The 20411-nt window shown below is 43.9% G+C and overlaps 1 protein-coding gene across 1 annotated transcript in view; it reads right to left on the bottom strand.

Annotated features, from left to right (window-relative positions):
• Window positions 1-6699: 6699 nt before the first annotated feature.
• The window catches only part of ARHGAP20 (Rho GTPase activating protein 20), a 59131-nt gene continuing 45419 nt past the window's right edge, over window positions 6700-20411 (bottom strand). Inside the window, exons 10-15 of the mRNA XM_039718736.1 lie at window positions 16319-16497; window positions 13275-13436; window positions 12190-12299; window positions 11761-11950; window positions 11208-11319; window positions 6700-9648 (exon numbers count right to left, since the gene is read on the bottom strand). Of these exons, the coding sequence (XP_039574670.1) occupies window positions 8558-9648; window positions 11208-11319; window positions 11761-11950; window positions 12190-12299; window positions 13275-13436; window positions 16319-16497 (1844 nt within the window). The 3' untranslated portion in view covers window positions 6700-8557. The remainder of the gene's footprint in view (window positions 9649-11207; window positions 11320-11760; window positions 11951-12189; window positions 12300-13274; window positions 13437-16318; window positions 16498-20411) is intronic.

The following is a 20411-nucleotide window of genomic DNA, read 5'->3' as shown; positions in this document are numbered from 1 at the left end:
GAGATCAAAGAGACTGGCAGAAACAAAGGAGCTGTGGGCTTGTGACAACAGAATGATGGGGAGTTCTTCCAGTGGAGGTGACAACTGTGTTACTGGAGCCACTTTGTCACTGGGCATGGAAGGAGCATCAGGATCTGGTGGTTTACACTGCTAACTGATGACTGCAGGTGTGATGGACTCTCCTATGAGCTAAATGATCCATGTCAAGAGTCATCTTTTCTCTTCAAGGATGGGATCTAAGCATTCCTAAAAGAAGGGGAAGTATGGGGATTGTATAAAGGCCATAAATACCTTGGAACAACCCATGGGACAGTCGGACCTGCTCTGCACCTACATTGTGTGGGTCTCCTCACCCTGAGGCAGGGCTGAGATTTTGTTCACTGAGACCTGTTTTCAGAGTTATGGCTTTTATGGCCTTTTTGAATGTGAGGAAAGTGAAGAATTTACACAGTAAAAATTCTTGGCAAAGTCCAAGCCCTCAGTTTCTGTGTAGTAAACCAATTACTGTGTGTGTTGAATTTACATACTTCAGACAAGTCGACAGTAAATTCATATCCCAAGGTAAAAAAATGGAAAAAATTCAGACTTTGGCTTTGCCAAACATTTTATTGGACAAATCCTTCTCTTTAAAAAAAAAAATAAATTATTATTATATCTAGACAGGATGCATAAGTATTGAATACTTTTTATTATTTCTTATACCATAAAAGAATATTTTGGAAGTCTCTATCAAATAATAGATAGACCTCTGTAATATAAATTAAATTTTTTAATGAAATCTTCATAGGAATAATTTTTTTTCAATAAACCAGGAACATCTGGTATGGTTTCTAATTTATTTAGAAAATAGGCACGGCTCCAGCCCAGTAAGGAATTTAAGTGCATAAGCAATTTTATTGGGCTTCTCTGGGACTATTTACACATAGAAGCTAAGCCCAAGCCCAGGAACTCTGCTGAAGGTAGTCTTCCAGACTCCTCATCTATCTCTGGATGAAAAGCATGACATCATTTAGATGCTGCACATTTCTGCAAGTATATGGACATTCAGTAGAGGGATGGCAATGCCATGGAAGTGTTCAGATGGGCCTGAGCAATGAAGAAAATCATCCAATGACAGCCATCTGTGGAGACCAAGTCCTTCTTGGAAAGATGACTTTGGGCCATGAACTTCCTTGTCTGCTTGGTCACCTCAGGTTCCTTGAGTCATGAACATCTGTGGACTCAAGTCATGACACTTGTGGTGTCAGATGTCCCTTTCCTGAGCAGTTGTGCCCACAAAACAATTAAGTTTAGCCCTGCCTCCTGTCTGCCACCTCCACCTAGTCAGGCCCCACCTCTGCTAAGGGAACTTCCAATGGTCTTTTCTGTGGTGTTTCAGGTAAAAACCATTTCTTCAGGGAAAACATTTAAGTCATAGTTATTAAGTCATCATTATTAAGTCATATTAACAGAGCTGCTGTTGCCTTCTCAAGGTCAGGCTGCACATGAGCTGCTCCCTGCAGCAAATGGTGACTGACCCCTGGGTGACTTTGACTGGATTTGGGGAGGGATTTCATCCCTCTCCTGCACTAGGTCCTTTTCAAGCAGTTTACACTACATCTGTGCAAGCTGTCCATGGAGCACTCGACATTTTAAACCCTCGTTCTTGTTCAAATCTGCTCTCTCTGTTGTGGGGCAGCCACTTGCACACAGGGCTGGCACACACGTGAGCAGCTCACGCGGCTGGCACTGCTCCTTCCAGCTCATCAGGAGTGACATCCGCCAGGCACATATACACACACACATGGAAAATGGGTCTCCCCAGTATCTGGCATTGGCTACTCAGTGTGCCCCAGAGCTGGCCCCACTTCCCCCAGGTGCTGGCACTGGCACCCTCCAGTCTCTGAGGTTTGTGGTCTCATTCCAGCTGCTGGCACTTGGCTCAGTTGCAGCTGCTCATTTGTCCAGCTTGAAGGTTGGTGCTGCTCTCTCACATGGACTCAGAGTAGAGGGTGTGCTCACACAGAAAGGCAACTGAGAGAATGAAACAGCGATTATTATTAGTAATACATAATTAGTTACATCATTACCTCCGAATATCGAGTAATAGTAGGGCAGGCTGTGGCAATGAGGTACAGAGCTAGGTCAGAGGATTGTGTTCAACCAGCCAGCTGCCACCCACACCAGCCCCTTCAATCCCCTTTCCCTCTCTTTTTTGTTCTGGTTCCTCCCCTGTCCATCTTAATCCCTCCCTGTCCCTGCCTTTGATCCTTACCCTAAACATCCCATGATAAGCCTGTCACAGTGCTACAGCCCACATGGAACACCTCCTAAGAGGTTGTCCATACAGCATCCTCAAACACTTTTCCCCCACAGCCCCTCATGTTCCTGCAGGGTCCCACTAATGCCTTGGAGGGGTTCACCCAGGAACCCTGAGCTGACTCCTCTCCTCTGACAGCCCAAGGGAAAGGGATGGGGCTGCCTTGGTGTAGGTGGACTGACTGGGATACTACAGCCAGCATTGCCCTTTGATTCCTGTGGGGATCCTCTTGAGTGCAGGCTTCAGTCACCAGTGGGTCACTCTCCGCTTTCTTTAAAGACAGGTCACTCTGTCTTTATCAGCCCTCACCATCAGGTCACTGTCTGAACTCTCAGCTGGGATGGTGTAGCCTCAGCTGTGCACCCTGGCAGCACATTCCTGTCCCTTCCCTCCCTGGCTGGCAGACCACCGAGCCCCCCTACCCATCCCAGCCTCTGGGACAGCCGGGAACCCTGTGGAAACTCTAAAAAGCCAAGAGGAGGAGGAGGATGAGAGCCTTGCCTTCAATGGTCATATCAGAATTATTGCCGAGCCTGAGAGCAGATTTGTAGCACATTGACAGAAATAGTTTGTGACATGAGAATCAAGTGCAGATAAATAATTTCTGTACTGGAAACGCCTCTCCCATGCAGGGTCACAGAATGGCTAAATTCTGAAATATTTAACTTAATGAAACTGGCAGCAGCTACCGAGTACTTGTCCTCGAGGAACTGCTGACATTTGCAGTGAAGCCACAATGAAACCGACAAAACAGGGCCTGGAGCAAACCTACTATCAAGGAAAAATGACAGTCCAGACTGCATTGTGCATATCTATAAAACACAAACGATGTCTAAAACCTTTAGGCCTTGTGTGCCAACCATGCTTTAACAGAAATATCCAACACCTTTAACCAAAGAATCTTCCCCTTTGGACACCGGGGGGTCAATCAGTTTAGCTCGACAGTGGCCTCGATGCAGAGATGTTGGTAACTAATCCTGGGAGCGAGTGAAACCATGCAAGCACGTCTGTGGCAGGGAGAGCTGCCTCCCTTCCCCTGACGCTGGTGTGAGGCTCTGCTCAGCCGGCAGACATCACGCTCCAGTGCCTCTCACACTTGGCAGGAGCGAAGGACTCTTCCACGCGGAAGTGGCCGTGCACAAATGCCAAAAATTTGTTTTTTGCAAACCAGCCCCTTGCTCAGCCTCTTCCTACATCAGGCCCTTCCCTCACGGATTTTCCCAGTGTGGCTGGTGCCTTGGGTCACCCTCCAGATGTGAGTGCTTGAGGATGGCCACAGGTGTCTGGACTGAGGCTATGTCCTTAGGCATGGTCAGGTATTCCAAACACAGGATATGGAGAAATGCTAGATACTGAGGGAAAATGTATCTTAGTCTCTGCTCCAAATATATGTTTATTGGGACAACCTGAAGCCTGGATATAAGACCACAGCCTTTTCTGGTTTCTTAGACCTTTTCTGGGTTATTTAAGACATCACCATCAATACTCTTGGGCACATGATGTGAGAAAAGACAAGTGGTGCAAAACAGGCAGCACAGGAGGCAAAGAAATTTGCCCAATATCATAGAGTAGATAATGAGTAGATCTAGAAATGAGATGTCAACTACCAGGTCCGGGGACCACATATGTCGCCAGAATGAAACAGGGTGTGAAACGGCAGCTATTAACAGAAGTCCAGTGATTCAGAGTTTTGGATAGAGTGACACCTTCAGTTTAAAGGTCATGCTTCATTTCCTAGATCTATAATCTGTTTCTCTTGAGCTCTACAAGCTCCTTTAGACAAGGATTAGATGGTACATGTCTTCCCTTCTTCTGAACTGGCCTCTGCTAGGGAGATAAAACTTGCAGGGATGAAGCAATAGCATTTATGAGGTTGAAGAAGAAGAATGGAAGAGCCCAGAAAAAAACCCCAAAAAACCACCAAACCAAAAAACTGAAAAAACCTTCAAAGTAGGCTGAGAACAAACTGATCTAAATTTACATTATAGTAATCTCTGAAATTACCTGAAAGGAATGATGGCTTGCACTTGTGAAACAGAGGCAGGATGCTCATTAACAATGAGAACATTAACCCCTGTGGGACAGAAATCCAAGTAGTGAGGTAATTTGTCAGTTTGCTTCATTTTCTGTCTTCAATAGCAGTAAATGAGAAGTCACAGCCATTGTTTCTTCCCTAACTCACTCATCTTCTTTTTTTTTTTTTTTTTTTTTTTGTGAGGTTTTGGTACTTCACCAAAGAAGTAAGCATTTGGGAAACATCTCACCTACCATTTTTCACAAAAACTTGAGCAGCTCCCCCAAAGCAGCCACCCTAGTTTATGGAGACAGGCTTACATGGAGTTTATGGAGACAGGTGACCCACAGTGAGCAGGGGGACACTCAGCTGGAGCCAGGGCAGAAGTGGGGGCTCAGTGCTCGGGGCCACCTCCAGCCCACCACCTTCTCACAGAATGCATTGGATGTGCATGGCAGGGGGCTACAGGAGAATGTGGGTGGGGGTGTGTGTGAAATGCTGTCAGAAGCTTCCCTGTATCCAACAGGGCCAATGCCAGCCTGCTCCAAGATGGTCCCGCTGCTGGTCATGGCTGAAGCCAGCAGCTGGGATAACAGGGTTAAAGAAAGGCGAAAACATGCACATTGGCACTTGGAGAGAGGAGTGAGAATATGTGAAAGGGATGGCTCTGCAGACTCCCAGCTCAGTGCAGAGGAGGGCAGGAGGGGCTCCAGGCACTGAGCTGAGATTCCCCTGCAGCCCTTGGAGCAGCCCATGGTGAGGCAGCTGTGCCCCTGCAGCCCATGGAGATCCATGGGGATGCAAAGATCCACTCGGAGCCCATGTAGGAGACCCACAGCAGAGCCAGGGGAATGCTTACTGCAGTGCTCAGAGCTGCCTCTGACACTCTAAAAACGTTCAGTGTGATCCATGTTGGGTCTTAGCAGCATTTAATTCCCTCACTGTGTGCTGCAGCCCAGAGGTGCTGCAGGCAGTGATTTTCCCCATTAGTGCTCTTTTTGGTGATTGTCACAGAACACGCCTTGTGCAGCAGCAGGGCATTAGGTTCTGTTTTGTCGGGCCAGGGTTTTATGAGCTTTCAAAAAGGAACCTAATACACCCAAGGATAGCTTAGCTATTACCTTTGGAGGCAAATAATGAGCAGGATGGCTTCAGCTGCAGTGTTAGAAACAAAAAGGTTTAATAACAGGCAAAATAACAAACAAAATCCGAGCCAGGTACAGAGGTCTGCCCCTGGTACAAATACCTTCACAAAAGCCTCGTGGCTCTTTTGTTTTCTTCTTTTCTACTTGATGGGCTAGGCGGGACTTTTTGGCTTCTATCCAATTAGGCGACCCCAAGGTTTTAGTGAAGTCTCTGGGGTCCTATAAGGTGGCTTTTCACCTGATCGTTGGGAGAAACTTCTGGGCTTCCTTCCTTTTTTGGGGGACAAAGGCTAGCTTTGCCACTCTGTCATTAGGGGGCATTCTCCTACATTCCTACAGCAGGGTGTATGTCTTATAAGACACAAGTGCATTTCAAATTGTGCTGGGTCTACATCCAGCTTGTCTGCCATACATTTAAAGCTGAAATCACTCCAGCATTAGCTACTGCTCAAAAGCAGACACATAGCTCCCTTTACATCGAAGCACACTCAGATGTACTCTTTTCAGACAGCAGAGATAAATGACTTGTAGGAGGGTACCATGTGCAGGACAGAAAATTTATGTTGCAGAGACTGGAGATTTTCTAAAGCTTTATTATTGATGCAATGAATCAGTATTTGCTACTCGATGCAATCTTGGCAGCATGGCAATATGCTTTTTACTGTTTTGAATAGAAATGGAAATGCAGAGTAGCTGTTTTATTTCAAAATAGCATCACATCAATCAGTCTTTTCTTTGTTTGTTTTGAAGGAGGTGTATATGTAGGGCTGTTAGATGACAGGTCTCAAAATGCAATACCAAGTATTTTACCTTTGGAAGGTGACTGTTACAGATCAGATTCTGCATACCACTGTTGTCATTAAAACAGCTGAATATGAAAAAGAACCTGCTAATATTAAAGAATAAATCTTGCTCTCGTTCATTGGTTTACTCCACTCCTTTCCTTGCTCCCAATCCTAACAGGTATTATCCCATGAGATCTCTCTTTACCTCCATATTGTTGACTCAATCCCATTAGTTGAAAACATCCTCCTACCACTAGATGAAGAGACAAAGAGTGGAATTCTTACTTGAGAATTACTGGAATTTACAAAAATGAATGGGATGATGACGCGCAGTAGGAAGGAAAATGCTTCAGTCCTTTCTCACACAAGATTTGCAGTGGTATCATAGGGAATTCTGCTTCAGCAATAGCTTGTAGAACTGACACATAAAAAAAATTCCACAGAATATAAACTGAATTTATGACATAACAAATAATATTTAATATATAGCATTGAATGCATACACATCAATACCAGTGCCATAACAACAAAACAGAACTTGTAAAATTAGCAGCAGTTTTTTGCAAGTACAAAAATACACATTTTTTTCAGAACATATATAATAGCAAAATTTAACAGGATATATTATACAAACTCAAAGCATTTAGATAATGCATTACTCCAATATATTATATGATGTAGGACACAGACAGTGAGACCGAGTGCACCCTCGGCAGGTTGGCAGGTGACAGGATGCTGAGAGGTGCAGTTGACACAACAGAAGGACGGGATGCCACCCAGAGGGACCTGGACAAACTTGAGAAGTGGGCCCATTAGACCGTCAGGAGGCTCAACAAGTCTAAGTGCAAGGTGCTGCACCTTGCCCTGGGTCAGGACAAGCCCAGATACAGGTACAGACTGGGAGAAGAACTCACTGAGAGCAGCCCTGCCCAGAAGGATTTGCAGGTGCTGATGGATGAGAGGCTGGCCATGAGCTGTCAGTGTGCTCTCACAGCCCAGAGAGCCAAACGTGTCCTGGGCTGCATCCAGTGGTGGGCAGCAGGGCCAGGGAGGGGATTCTGCCCCTCTGCTCTGCTCAGAGCCCACCTGCAGGGCTGCTCCAGCTCTGGGATCACAGCACAGGGGGGACAGGGACTGCTGGAGGGAGTTCAGAGAAGGACCATAAAGAACATTAGAGGAAAGGAAAACCTCTTCTGCGAGGAAATGTTGAAAGAGTTGGGATTGTTAAGCCTGGAGAAGAGGAGGCTACAGGAAGACATCACTTAGGCCTTCTACTACCTTAAGGGAGCTTCTAAAAAGAAGGGAGGTGACTTTTTATAAGGTCAGATAGCAGCAGGACAAGGGGCAAGGTTTTAAATTAAAAGAGAACAGGATTAGATTAGGAAGAAATTCTACTCAGAGAGTGGTGAAGCACTAGAACAGGTTGCCCCAAGAAGTTATGGATGCCCCATCCCAGGAAGTATTCAAGGCTGGGTTGGATGGGACTCTGAGCAACTGAGCGAGATACTCTGAGGTATCCCTGTCTCTATGGCAGGAGGTTGGAACTGGATGATCTTTAAGGTCCTTTCCAAACCAATCCATTCTGTGGTTTTATGTTTTAGATGTTGCATAACAAAATTACACGTGTTCTGCTTGCAATAATACATAATGCCATTTACAGCAATGTTAAGAAACTATTCACAACTTAAACATGAACAGAACAGCCAACAAAGCACAATAAATGAAACACAGAGTTGCAAGGTGTTAGTTACAAGATTCAGCGTTTCCCTTTACATATTTTTGGGCTTACTTTTTTCTTTCTTTTGCAGCGTGAAAGAAATAACTACACCTATCAAACATACTGTATAAACATACAGAAAACAACACACTTACTCCTTGGAGGACAATGAAGGTCATATTTATCAGTTTCAGAACAGTAGTATAATACCACAGTTATGGAAGCTATGCTGACTTTGCACGCTACATCAAAAGCACAAAGGACTGGGACTCACATCTCAAGGCTCAACACTCGAGTGGTCAAGGAGAGAGGCCCAGCAGGCAGCCCGCTGCCCTCGCAGGGTCAGGGAACAGGACACTGGCCTTAGTTACCTCCTGGGTCCCTTCCACATTTTCAGGAGATTTCGGCTTGCTTTTCAGCAATTTTTATTATTCCTGCAATGTTCCCGCAAAGCTTTATATTGGAACATTACTCGGTTTCCTAAAAAAAGAAAACCTGTGAGTCCAGGGACTGCTCAATTAAATTTGAACAATCTGGATGTTAAACTTAAAATGAACACACATCAACACCAAAGGCATTTTCTTTACGGTGTTTATTTTAAGCATTAAGATTCCTCTGCAAAAAGCTTTGGTCAGTCTCTTCAAACTTTGGATTGCTGTAATGCTTTTCTAGACCACCTCTTTGATCGTGAAGTCCGTCTCTCCCAGTGACTTTCAGAGGCAATGGCTGAAGGTCAGGCTTAATGAAACAGCCCTCGACTCCATCAGTAGGTTTCAGGGGTGCTGACCTGCTGCTGGGCCCCACCAAGCCCCTCTCAGCCCCAGTGTCAGTAGGTTGTGGAGATGGTGGCACTGTGGTAGGTGGCAGAAAACAGTCATCAGCCAGAGCAGCAGCAGCAGCAGCGTCCTCGTTCTTTAGCAACTGGAAAGTGCTATCGAAAGGGGAGGAGGTTTCACTTAAGGTAAACAGAGCCTGGTCTGAAAACTGGGAGAAAGCACTGTCCAAGGAGCAAATTGACGACACAGATGGAGATGTCCCAGAGGAAGACTGGCTAAAAGAGCTAAATCCTGAGCAAGTATTTAATCCCTCTGGCGTTGGAGGCAGGAGACAATGAAACAGGTCTTTCCTCTCAACGTTTTTGTTTGTGCTGTCACTTTTACCAACGTCAATCCCTACAAGCAAGCTCTGATTGCCGAGCTTTTGCCTTTCCAGCTGCAAGGACTGGTGCTGGCAGAGACACTCTTCGTCTCCGTGGGACAGCACAACGTCACAGCTGGCTTTGCGCGCGGCCTTCTCGCGCCCGGCCGCGGCGCGGGCCGAGCTGGAGCTCTGCAGGCCGACTGCGGGCTCGGAGCAGCGCCGCTGCCTCCTCACAGTCTTGGGAGCACCCGAGGTAGCTGCTGAGGGGAAACCGCTGGAGTAGGGAGACTCCTTTGAGTTTTCTTGCAAGGAAAACTTCGGGTGCGCGTCGTCGGAAATTTCCAACTGCTTCAGTTTGGTCTGGCTTTGGATTTCATCCACCTCCGTCTGCTCCGAATCGCCATCGCTCAGAGTGAAGACAGACTCCCTGCTTCTGTAATCCTGATCACGGGTTTTAATCCAGTCACTGGAGGAAGAGTCAGCTTCATCATTCGCCTCATTTTCCAGGCTGTCATAGGAAGAGTCATTCTGATGGAGAGAAGCAACATCTGCAAGGACAAACCAAGTGTTAACACATCAGTGACTGAACCACCCTCTTTACAAGCAGCTGCTTTTTTTTTTTTTTTGCCTTTTTTTTCTGGAAAGTATCCTTTACTTTCAGGAGCATTTGCCCTTTAAAGATTCTTCAAGCAAAAGTACTAATAATTTCATTAAAAATTACTCTCTTAATATTGAACTGGAGAAGCTCTAGTGGGTACTAAGCTACTGTTCAGTCAAGAAATACAGGATAATGGCACAAGTAAGAGTTAGGGGGTTTTTGTTGTGATTTTGCTTTGGTTTGGCTTTTTAAAGTGGATAGTAGCTAATCCAGCTGCAAACAATAATTTATATACATAGATATATATATATGGTATACATATATTGATAATGTATTTATTTTTTCTTTTCATTATTGAATATTGAAAGCAACATTTAATCTTTATATCCTTCTTTTAGACAAATGAAGATAACAGGGTATACTTCTTACCTCTACTTCTTCCAGAAAATACAGTATTTTTAAGAGCAACAGTGTGAAGTTTTAGGCTCAGCTTAAACAGCCACCTCATTTGCACTGAGCACTGCACACCTGGACCCTATCCTGTACCTGCAATAATTGGAATTACATTAAATTTCTTTTGCTCTGGGTTAGGCTAAGCTGCCTTATCTCACATTTGCAGCAGACACAGTTCATGCCCGGGCAGTCACCATGCCTCAGTGCCTGCTCATTCAGCTGCTGTGACCTGTCGTGGGTCTCACCTCTCACTGCCAGCACATCCCAGCACAGCAGATCCCGTGTGCTTCCCTCCTGGGGAGGGGGCAGGCCAAATTTCACCCAATCTCTCTGGAGGCAGAGCATGAGTTTGAAACAGCCACACAACACAGTCAGTCAGACATGCTGACACAAGTGCTATTACCACTTTCAGTGCAGGCCACCTGTGACAAAATTTATTTTACAAAAAATGCTGCTTTAGAAATACTTCAAGGAGAGACACAAAACTCCAGTGAAAATCAGAGGGTTGGAGAGTAAAAAAGCATTAATGATAATCTGGAAAACTCTGTCAGCTAGTCTGTCAAACACTTTCAGTCCCCAGTTCCATGATTTTTCTGTGCTAGCAGCAAAATCTGGATGTCCCATTGCAACTCTGGAGATCTTTCTCTTTTGATAGTGAACAGACACTTTCAACCCTAATGTAATGGTGTGACAGCTGTATTATGACCATTGTTCATGACTGATCTCCTAATATTTTGGGAAAACACAGGTTAGATTTGAGAGGAAACCCTCACTAGATTTTTCTTTTTTTGTTTTCTTTTTTTTCCCCTCCTCCTTTTTTAACTGTAGTGGTTCAGGTGACTGGTATAGGAGCAAGAGTCTTTGTGAAAGCATTTTGTGATATGATCTAGGTCTAGGGTAAGTTGACCAATCCTTTGGGGAATTGAATGGAAAGAGAACAGGAGTATCTGGGAACACCACATGAAGAAGGAACAGCCTTCTTCCATGGAATATATTGATCTTTTGCCTGGCTGAGTTTATCTGTCTTAATAGGATCAAAACATCAATCTGCATTACCTGAGCTGTTCTCTCTCTTGCATGTCATCAGTATTTCTCCAAAGAGAGAGGTAATTTCATCTCCAAAAATCCTGCAGCAATTCTCAATGAGGAACTGTACCAGACTAGAAATCTGCAACAAAGCAATGTGAGAGAGATATCAGATCTTCTATTACTCAACTCAGGACAAGCTCACCATACAGATGAGGAACAGGAGCAAAGTGTCATCTATGAAGGCAGCCAGGAACTATTCTCTCAGTCTCCTGGGCCTGATAAACTGTCCTGGTACACATCCTTGTAAACATCTTTTCCATTCTACTCTGTTCTGTTCCAAGGTCATCACAACCAGAGATCAGAGAAACATTTTGTTGACACACTGGGCATTGCTTTATGACCTCTCTCCCCTTCTTCCAGGAAGGTTATGAGAATGGATTGATGAATGTTGCTGGACCCCGGATAAGAGGACAAATACTGATTTGAAGAAGTACTGAGTGTTCTCATGTTTGCAACCAACAGCCTGGTTGAATGGGATGAAGGTTGGTTTGGTTTGCTGCTACACCGAAGTGTTTCTCACCTTTTTAATAAATTCACTTTCTATATCAGGAGTGGAGGATACAGGAGGCCAGAGCAGGCTAGGTGCAATGCAGACAGCTAGATTAAAGGCATTCATCTGGTTCTCCTCAGATCGCATTTCTATTCCATGCAGTACTCCAAAGATGTAACGCAAGAGAACAACATTAGCTCTGGGGAGATGCTCTAGTAACCTGAAAACATATAAAACCAGAATTCTTCACGTTAGTGACCACTTTCCAGAGATATACACAAGTCAAAATAATGGAAATGCAGAAACAGGGTAATGTGGTCCACTAATTAAATCAGGGAGGGCGTCAAAGAGATATTGTTGTTCTTGTTAAAAAAATATAACTGCAAGTTGAATACTTGTGATTCTGCATTCTGGGATATACATTTATAGGAAAAGAATGTAGAGAATATAAATAACTACCTTTGGATGCTTTTTATCTTCTCTTCATTGTTTCCTTGATCCAGCACAGAGACCCACTTATCACACAGCTGGGATGATAAAATACTGCCTGGGATGTTTCGAAGAAAATCCTTATCAAGAGAAAAGAAGAACAAAACACGTGAACAGCTGTTCTGGGGCATGTGAGGGAATAGGAATAAGATACACAGATGCAAGAGGATGTATCTTGGACAGTGCTCACTGGCAAGTACATTGTTACACATAACCACATAAAACCAGAAGAAAATCATCTAAGATAGAGGCACTTTAGATTAAGCTTGAAGTGATTATTTTCTGGCCTTTCTCCACCTTTTCCTGTCAAAATAGAGGTATTTGAATGCTCCATCTGATATTGCTGAACTATAAAATCTGCAGTGAGACCAGTTATTTTGATGTAGCATAATGTCTGTCCTATCACTTCATCTGTAGTCCCTGTTTCTCCTCCTCAGCTGACAAGCTCAAATACCTCCAGATTATAAGCACTCCAAGGCATCACTACCCTTCTTCCCCTAATCAATGGAGTACTCAAACTAGTCATTGATAGTCCTGCTATTCCTCTTTCCTAACACTTCAACCATGAGCATGAAAATTGTTGCAGTTTAGGAAGAGGGGCAAATCCTAGCTTCCCAAAATAGCTAAGGTGATGCTTTTTTTGCACAAGGAACATTGGTTTTGACATACAAGACCGTATAATGCATGGAGAAAATCATCAAAATACTTATGGCAACATTATAAACTCACTAGGATTTGCAGTGTAGGGTAGTACTGATGTGTAAGGGGACTGGTCTGCAAACATGCCTTTTAGTATTTCATATGCAGAGAGTAACAGGACCAGGCTGTAGCACAGACCTCAGGAAAGCTGTCAGCAAAACAAGCTGGCTACTCCTCTTCCTCATCCTAAATCAGTGGTAGCCTCCTGTGGAGATCCTCACAAGGTTCATGTGCCACCCCCTTCTTGTTAATTCATTCCTCTGTGGGCCTGTCCCTGGAGAAAAGCTGTCCCTGGTTGAGCACAGGATCTGTGCTGCTCTCACCCAAAAAGAGAGACAGGAACGTTCTTCACATACCTTAAACAAAGATGCTGTCACAAATATGGATTCACGGGCCAGGTCCACTTCAGTGCCTGAATCAAGCTTCTCCTTTAGCTCTTTGAACGTTTTTGCACTTCCAGAGCGTCTGAAAATACCCTTGGTGGAAGGCCCCTCTTGGTAAAGGAGGGAAAGCATGTCCTAAAAAAATTAAAAAGGCAAAGAGGATTTCCCATAAATATTTTTTATTATTCAGTGCCACTAAAATGCAGTTTTGCCATTTTTGCCACAGCTGAAAACTTTTTAGTCCTAAAAAATATCAGAAATCAAACACAAGTCAAGGCTCACTCTCCAAACCATGTCAAACTGCACAGCAAAGCTGTGATTTAGAGCTCTCACTTTGGAAAACATCCCTGCAGAAATACTGTGCTGCCACTGCTGAGCACTTTCTTCATGACCTTCCAGGACCTGTGCAAGTTTCAGCCAAGTCATTTAAACATATAAAAGCTGTGGTATGGGAAAAGGAGAGTGGTCTATCTAATTCAAAGCTTTGCATTTGACAGTGGTCTCAGCCAGACACTGCTTTGCAGAAAGATATGAGACCCTCACTGCTCATCATTGTAGTTAATATTATCACCAACCACAGATAGAATTCTGTTTCACTGTTGATATCTGAAAAAAGGAGATTTTTATCTAAACTAGAAAGTGCTTTGTTTGTTAAGATATATCTGCACTTCTACAGCTGATCAGTCAGGTTTTTACCCCTTTGCTGCTTGTGAGCAATATCAGACTCTGCAAGCAGCTCAGGGCTTTCAGCAGAACCAACTCTGAGGCAAGGTGCTCCTGCTTGAGAGGTCACTCCAAGAGGGATAAAGCTCAGCTTGTGGCTCCCCTGAAGCCAGCAAGGCTGCATAGCATTAAACAAGTAGACAGCTTATTACAGAGAAGGGAAAACAAGCAGATTTACCATAAGAGGAAAACAAGGAAAAAAAGAAATGCTGAAACTTCTCCTGAGATAACATGTTCAGGATGTTTGCCAGATGCTTAGTTCTCTGCAGTCTCCTGAGGGCCATCTCTCAGACATGCAGGTCAACTCTTGCAGACCTGCTCCAAGCAATGTAGAGTTTGTCATGGTTATCTCTTGGAAAGGGGAAACATGTGCAGACAGCCTCTGGGATTATCTGTATGCACACAGTGGCCTGAGGACCAAGTTATCAAAAATGATGGCAAGAAAAGGGACATGGAGGGGGGGTCCTGGGACACTGGTCCATCATCATTAAACTGAATTAGTGAACAGCAATGGATAAGGAATGGAGTTTGGGGACTTTCCTAGTCTGGGCTGTTAGGTAGGTCTTCCTGCCACACAGCAGACCAAATAAGTCTAATGGAAGCTATCACTTTTGCTTTTGTTTTTTCATGTTTCTTTCCCACTCTTGCAGAAGTCCAAGATAAGAATTAATGGAAGTACAGATGCTTTGGAGGAGCACCTTCATGGCAACAGGACTCATGTCAGCATTTTCATTCTCTTTGCAGGAATTTAGAGCTCTCCCATCAAAACAGGCTGAGTCCCACAGCAGAGGATGTTAGCACACGAACAAACCCTTTCAAAATACATTTTGAACAAAATACAAGATAAAAATGGGAAGCCCCTATTAAACTAACAAACCCAGATGAAATTTCATGAATGAAGCTATGGTGCAAAACAATTCAGTGTGGCAATGGCTAAAAGAGAGCCCTTCAGCTGTGAAAGCAAGCTGGAAGCTCTGAAGCAGTTATCCAGCATGCCTGCAGCATTCATCCCTGCTATTTATTCTCTTGCAGGTAAATCCCATTCAGTTCCCCAGTATTCTATTCTCCAGAGATGCTAAATGAATTCAGAAGTTCTATTTGTGGTATAAACATAATGTTTAAAATTCAAAGCACGAAGTCTACCAAGCTGTAGATTCCATGCTTAGTAACTTTGGGGATGTTTTTCAAATAAAATTTTACTATTATTTCTGTTTTGGAGAAATTTCTGAAATGCAGCATTGGCTCATCTCTTAAACAGAGAGAAGGAGAGATCAGGTGATCATAGCCATACAGAGTCCATCTCTGGAGAGCTTATTTAAATAACCTAAATAATGAAAATGCACACTTCTCCTTCCAAAGAAAACACGATTAAAAGACCTGGAACATCCTGGTATGATTCACTATTCAGGCAGTGATGAAGCAGCACATCAAGCACCTGCCTTAGGAGACAGAACATCTCTTCTTTTACACCGGTGTGACCCCACTGATTTCAGTGGGGTTCTGGCAGTTCCTCCCAGCCAGAAGTCATGCTGTTAGGATCAAGGACCCAATCCTGCAGGGCTCATTCCCACTTTCTAAATACTTCATCTGCTGTACTGACAACAGGGCCTTCTAATGACCAAAAATGTCATGTACATGCCTTAATTATGCCTAGGAATGGGCTCTAGGACAACATTTTTATTGGTCCTAGGCTGGTTTTGAGAGCACCCACAGCACCAGAGCTCCCTCAAGACAGGATGAAAAGATGCTACTGTAGTCTCCACATTCCCACCTATTCTTTTGCAGTGGTGCTGTCAGACCAAAAATGAGGACTCAGGAGTGCTTGCCTGCCCTGGAATGACTTCAAGAAAGGCGCAGGAATTGCCTAGTTATGGGCAGGCATTTTTATGCATGCGTGGGCTGCCTATATGGGACAGTAGATGAGACATTTATGGATGTGGGGATTTTACAGGGATCTTGGGAGTGGTTTAAAAAGTATGTGTGAATGTGGCATTTATTTACACTGTGTAAGTGAGGATTAGGGAACCAGCCTTATAGCATGGGCTGTAAAGGAGAAATAGCCCAGAGCAGACGACTGATCACATGCATTTCTCAAGCTGTTATTAACTGGGCCTGACCGCAGTATATGTAAAAAACCAAAGTTCTTGCTGGGAATCAGAAATTAGGTTTCTCTATGGAAATATTTCTGGTTTCTTTCCTTGGGTAATTTCAATGTTCCATTTACAAACATATCTTCATTTACTACACAGAGAAATTCCACCACTGTAAGACCCAACCCTGAGCCTGGGACTCACCAAGAGGGGTTTGGGCAGGTTGTCATCCTCACAGATGGTTGTTAGTAAGAGGCCAAAGAGCTTCCCAGGAGCAGCAGATGTTGAGGAGAGGGGTGCATTGTCCAAGTGAGTGCCTGGGCCACGCCAAAAAGCCCAATTTATGATAGATCTTTTCCTTTTAAATGACTTTTGGCTTAAGTCTGGGGAAAGAGAAAGGTGTTTATTATGAGAAATGCATTTCAATTCTAGTTCCAGTATTTGGGTTTTGGTGGTTGCTATGGTTTCAAAGGAAAAAATGTCATGAACTCAACCAACTCCTTGCATCCAGCTAAGCCTAATCCACCAAGTACATACCACTGTGTGTGTGTGTTGAATGTGTTGCCTTACTCATGCCCTGAAGAGCACCACCAGGATCTGCCCTGCACTGCTGGAGCAATGTCAGCACTCTCCACCAAGTGCAGGATGGCAAACCTCAGTCTGCTGACTTCACACAGCTGCACTCTACTAAATAACTCATCTTCCACCCACGGGAGTAAATCCACTGCCCTCACCTCATCATGCTGTCCAGGGTGATCCTAGGTCTCCTGACAATGTGGGAGACTCTTCCCCACAAATACCACCAGAGAATCAACTAATGGGATGGGGCATTTTCCAACCAAGAAAAGCCACTGCCTTTGCTCTCTTCTCCACAATGCAGGAGCATCATCAGTGTCCTCACTCCAAGCATTTGCTGACCATGGCCCAGGGATGGTGCCTGCCCTTTAATCAGTGCCTTCCAGCTGGCATTGCAGCACACTGATGGGCTCTGCTTGTCTCCATTGCAACAAACCTCATCAGACAGCAAGGCAGGCGTGCTAACTGAAACTCCTGTTTGGAGGCTGGAGAGAAGGAAATACTGCTATTGGGACACAAAAAGGGGGTTTTTATATGACCTTTCTCAACATCAGCCACTGTGAAGTCTTCTTAACAGCATGGGTTACTGCTAAAGGGAAAAGGAGTGCAGACTGTTTATGACAGAAGTGCTCACTGGGAAAAACTTATTCTGATAGAATTTTCCTTTTTGAGATGTTTTCAAAGCTAATCAGCATTGATTTAGTTGCTTGCCTACCCCATACACATTTTAATTAGCTGGTTCTTCCAAACATTTTAATTTCTGCTGTTGTGGAGGCCAGAACCAAGTCTTGCAGAATTAAGGATTGTGGTACAATACCAGATTTTTCTCTCCAATACTTTATTCTCTCCTATACTTTATTAGAATTTGGTTTTTAGCTCAAAGAGTGATTTTCATTATAGATCATTCCATTCCAGATCATGCTCCCTCTGGGAATGGGTGGAAGTCTTTTCATTAAATGCTTACAGGATGAAAAGTTACAGTTTAACTCAAAATGTGAACATATGAATGTGAAAGCCTGAAGAAAAATTCTTTTCATAAAAAATAATGAGGATATACATTTTAAACAGTCCAAAGCTTCAAGAAATGTAAGTCTGGCAGTGTCTAGGCTTTACTTGACACATCATACTTTGGGAGACCATAACTGACCTGTAACTTTCAGAATTGTATTTTTTTCCTTCAGATGAGCTAGATATTGACACCTGAATAAGGTTTGCTTCACAAATGAAGGTTTGCCAGCGTTCTAGTGACACAATGGCAAATACATACTGGTGGTTTTTTCTGTATACCCTGTAGGTCTCAGTGGAAGCAAAAATTAAGATGCTATTTTGGAGAACAAGGAATAGCAGAAGTGAAGAAAGAAATGAGTTTTAAAATTAGGAACTCTTCTCAGTGTCTTACTGATTGTTCCTCCCTTAAAAGCCATGTCTCAAACTGAGAATGTGAACAAGGGGTCATTGCAACAAACTGCAGCTCTCTCCTGGGACAGGAAGGAAATCTCAGCCAGTGTTCTTCAGCACACCAGGGCAGAAGCCAAAAACTGCTGTGTGGCAATGAATTGCCCTGTCACTTAAAAATTAACATTCACTGAAAAATAGGAAAACTCATCCTTTTCATACCCCTTTTTTAAGGGTGTTCACAAGTCTTAAGCTGAAAAGGAGATGAGAAGAGGTGGGTGTTCACTTTCTTTCCTTGAACCTGTGCAAAGTTATAATACTAGGAAAAGACCAGACTCCTCTCAGCCAAGACAGATGCCAATTATTGCTCTGCAGAAGTACTTCCACACAAAGACCTCATGGCCTTGCTCTGGTGGATTATTCTAAGCCAGAATCAGAAAAAAAGTAATACCAGTTTGTTGGAAAATTTTGGTCAGAGCTCACAGCAGCCACCTCTTCTTGCTCATATTTTACATGAAGGGAATGTCTAGTCATAGTTAATATCCTAGCCATGGAAATGCCATTTCCTCTCCTTGAAACTAATCAGAAACTTCTATATGAATCTTCAGCTCTATTTAACAATGTGCTCAGGAGCATAATTTAATGGCTATGTTTAACTGGTAGGTGACCATTCCTGTTACATGCTGAAAGGCCACAGCAGAGGCAACAGAAACACTCCATTTCTTCCACACAGAAAACTCTCCTGTACTGTTTTAACCATCCTGCCAGGACAGCTGATGCAGTTACACCACCACATTTGGTGTCCACAGAGCCACTAACTTGTCATGAGGGCCAGCTGTCAGTCATGCCTGCCTGTCAGCACCTACACTGCTGTCCCACCGTGGTGCAGGCTCATGGAGCTGGGCAGCTGCTCCTTGCTGCCTCCAGCAGGGACAGCACAGTGGTATCCCACTGCAGGGAAGTGATGGCAGGCAGGACAGCACAGCATGTGGCAGTGAAGTGTGGGGTTACAGATGCTGAATTTACTCTGTAAATTCTCCCTGTATGTGGCAGTGTGCCCAGTGGGTACCCAACACACATTTTGGCTTGCTGATTTGAAGTTCAAAAGCCAGACCACAGCCTTGGCTAGCATGCAGATAATTTTTGCCATTTTCCAAACCCAAAACAGTCAGGAAAAGCACAAGGAACAGCACTGTATGTGAGGTAACCTGATTTTCAAGCAGTTACATCTACACATCACTTCAACAGGTTTTGTCTGATGAAAGAAGGAAAGGTGAATGGATTAAAAGCCTTTCTCCCATTTAGTGCAGTCCCTGTGCATGACCTGCAGGCTGCCCCAGGCTTCTGCTGCCCCAAGCCAGGCTCACTCCACTCCTGCAGCTTGCACAGCACTGATGATAACACATCTGCATTACAACTCTACAGGCCTGATTTGCATTTCTATTTTCTTTTGCCAGTCAACATCAGCTGCCAAAGCAGGGCCTGTAAACCTAATTACACCCCTTTGCTAGATTGCCTCATTCTTAAAATATGCCATGAAGTAATATATGATACAAATTACTGGGAGGGGGGTGGATGAATGCATGTGGAAAGGAAATTAATTTATATAAAATATAATCAATTTACAGAATAATTTGTAGTGGACTCTGGTATAGCTTCACTGTATTTAATTTCTAAAACCATAACAAATGGATTCTATTCCTATTCATATATTGTGGGAGATCTTAAGTATTGGGGAGTGCCCAAGATAACAGTGTGGATGTTATTTTTTCTATGATATAGTTATTAATGGTGAAGTAGGGCAGAGTTCCTAATTGAGCTGAAAACGCTAGTGTGTTGAGAACAACAGAAACACACCATGGGATGTATCCTTGCCCTAAGTCGAATTTCCCAATCCTGTCACTACCTCCTTATTTGTTTTATCATGAGCACAGCACAGTCATTGTGTCGCTGACAACATAGTGCAAAACAGAGAGTAGGTGCTCGTATTTTTACAGCACCAAGGCCAAAGGCAGAAGAAAATATTACTTTCTTTATTTTACTCAAAGAGCACTGAAATAAAGTTCTATTTGCTCACCTCATCTAGGTACCCAAGTACCTGCCTAAACTTTGCCACTTGAGAGTCCCAGTGAGGTAGAGTGTAGTCCTAAGTACCTTATTGAGATGAAGGATGCTGCCAAATGTTGCATGGGAATTCTGTGCCAAAGCCTTGACTCTTGAACCATGAAACCACCCTGCCTTGTCACAGAGCACAGCAAGGGCTGCAGAGAGAAGCTCAGCTAACAGACTCACAAAAATTGCAGGGGAGAGATTCTGTCTTTCTTTT

Source organism: Passer montanus, unplaced genomic scaffold, assembly GCF_014805655.1.
Source record: "Passer montanus isolate IOZ18808 unplaced genomic scaffold, ASM1480565v1 scaffold4, whole genome shotgun sequence".
NCBI lineage: Eukaryota > Metazoa > Chordata > Aves > Passeriformes > Passeridae > Passer > Passer montanus.
The sequence above is the reverse complement of the archived record's forward strand: the minus strand, read 5'-3'. Positions and strand labels throughout refer to the sequence as shown.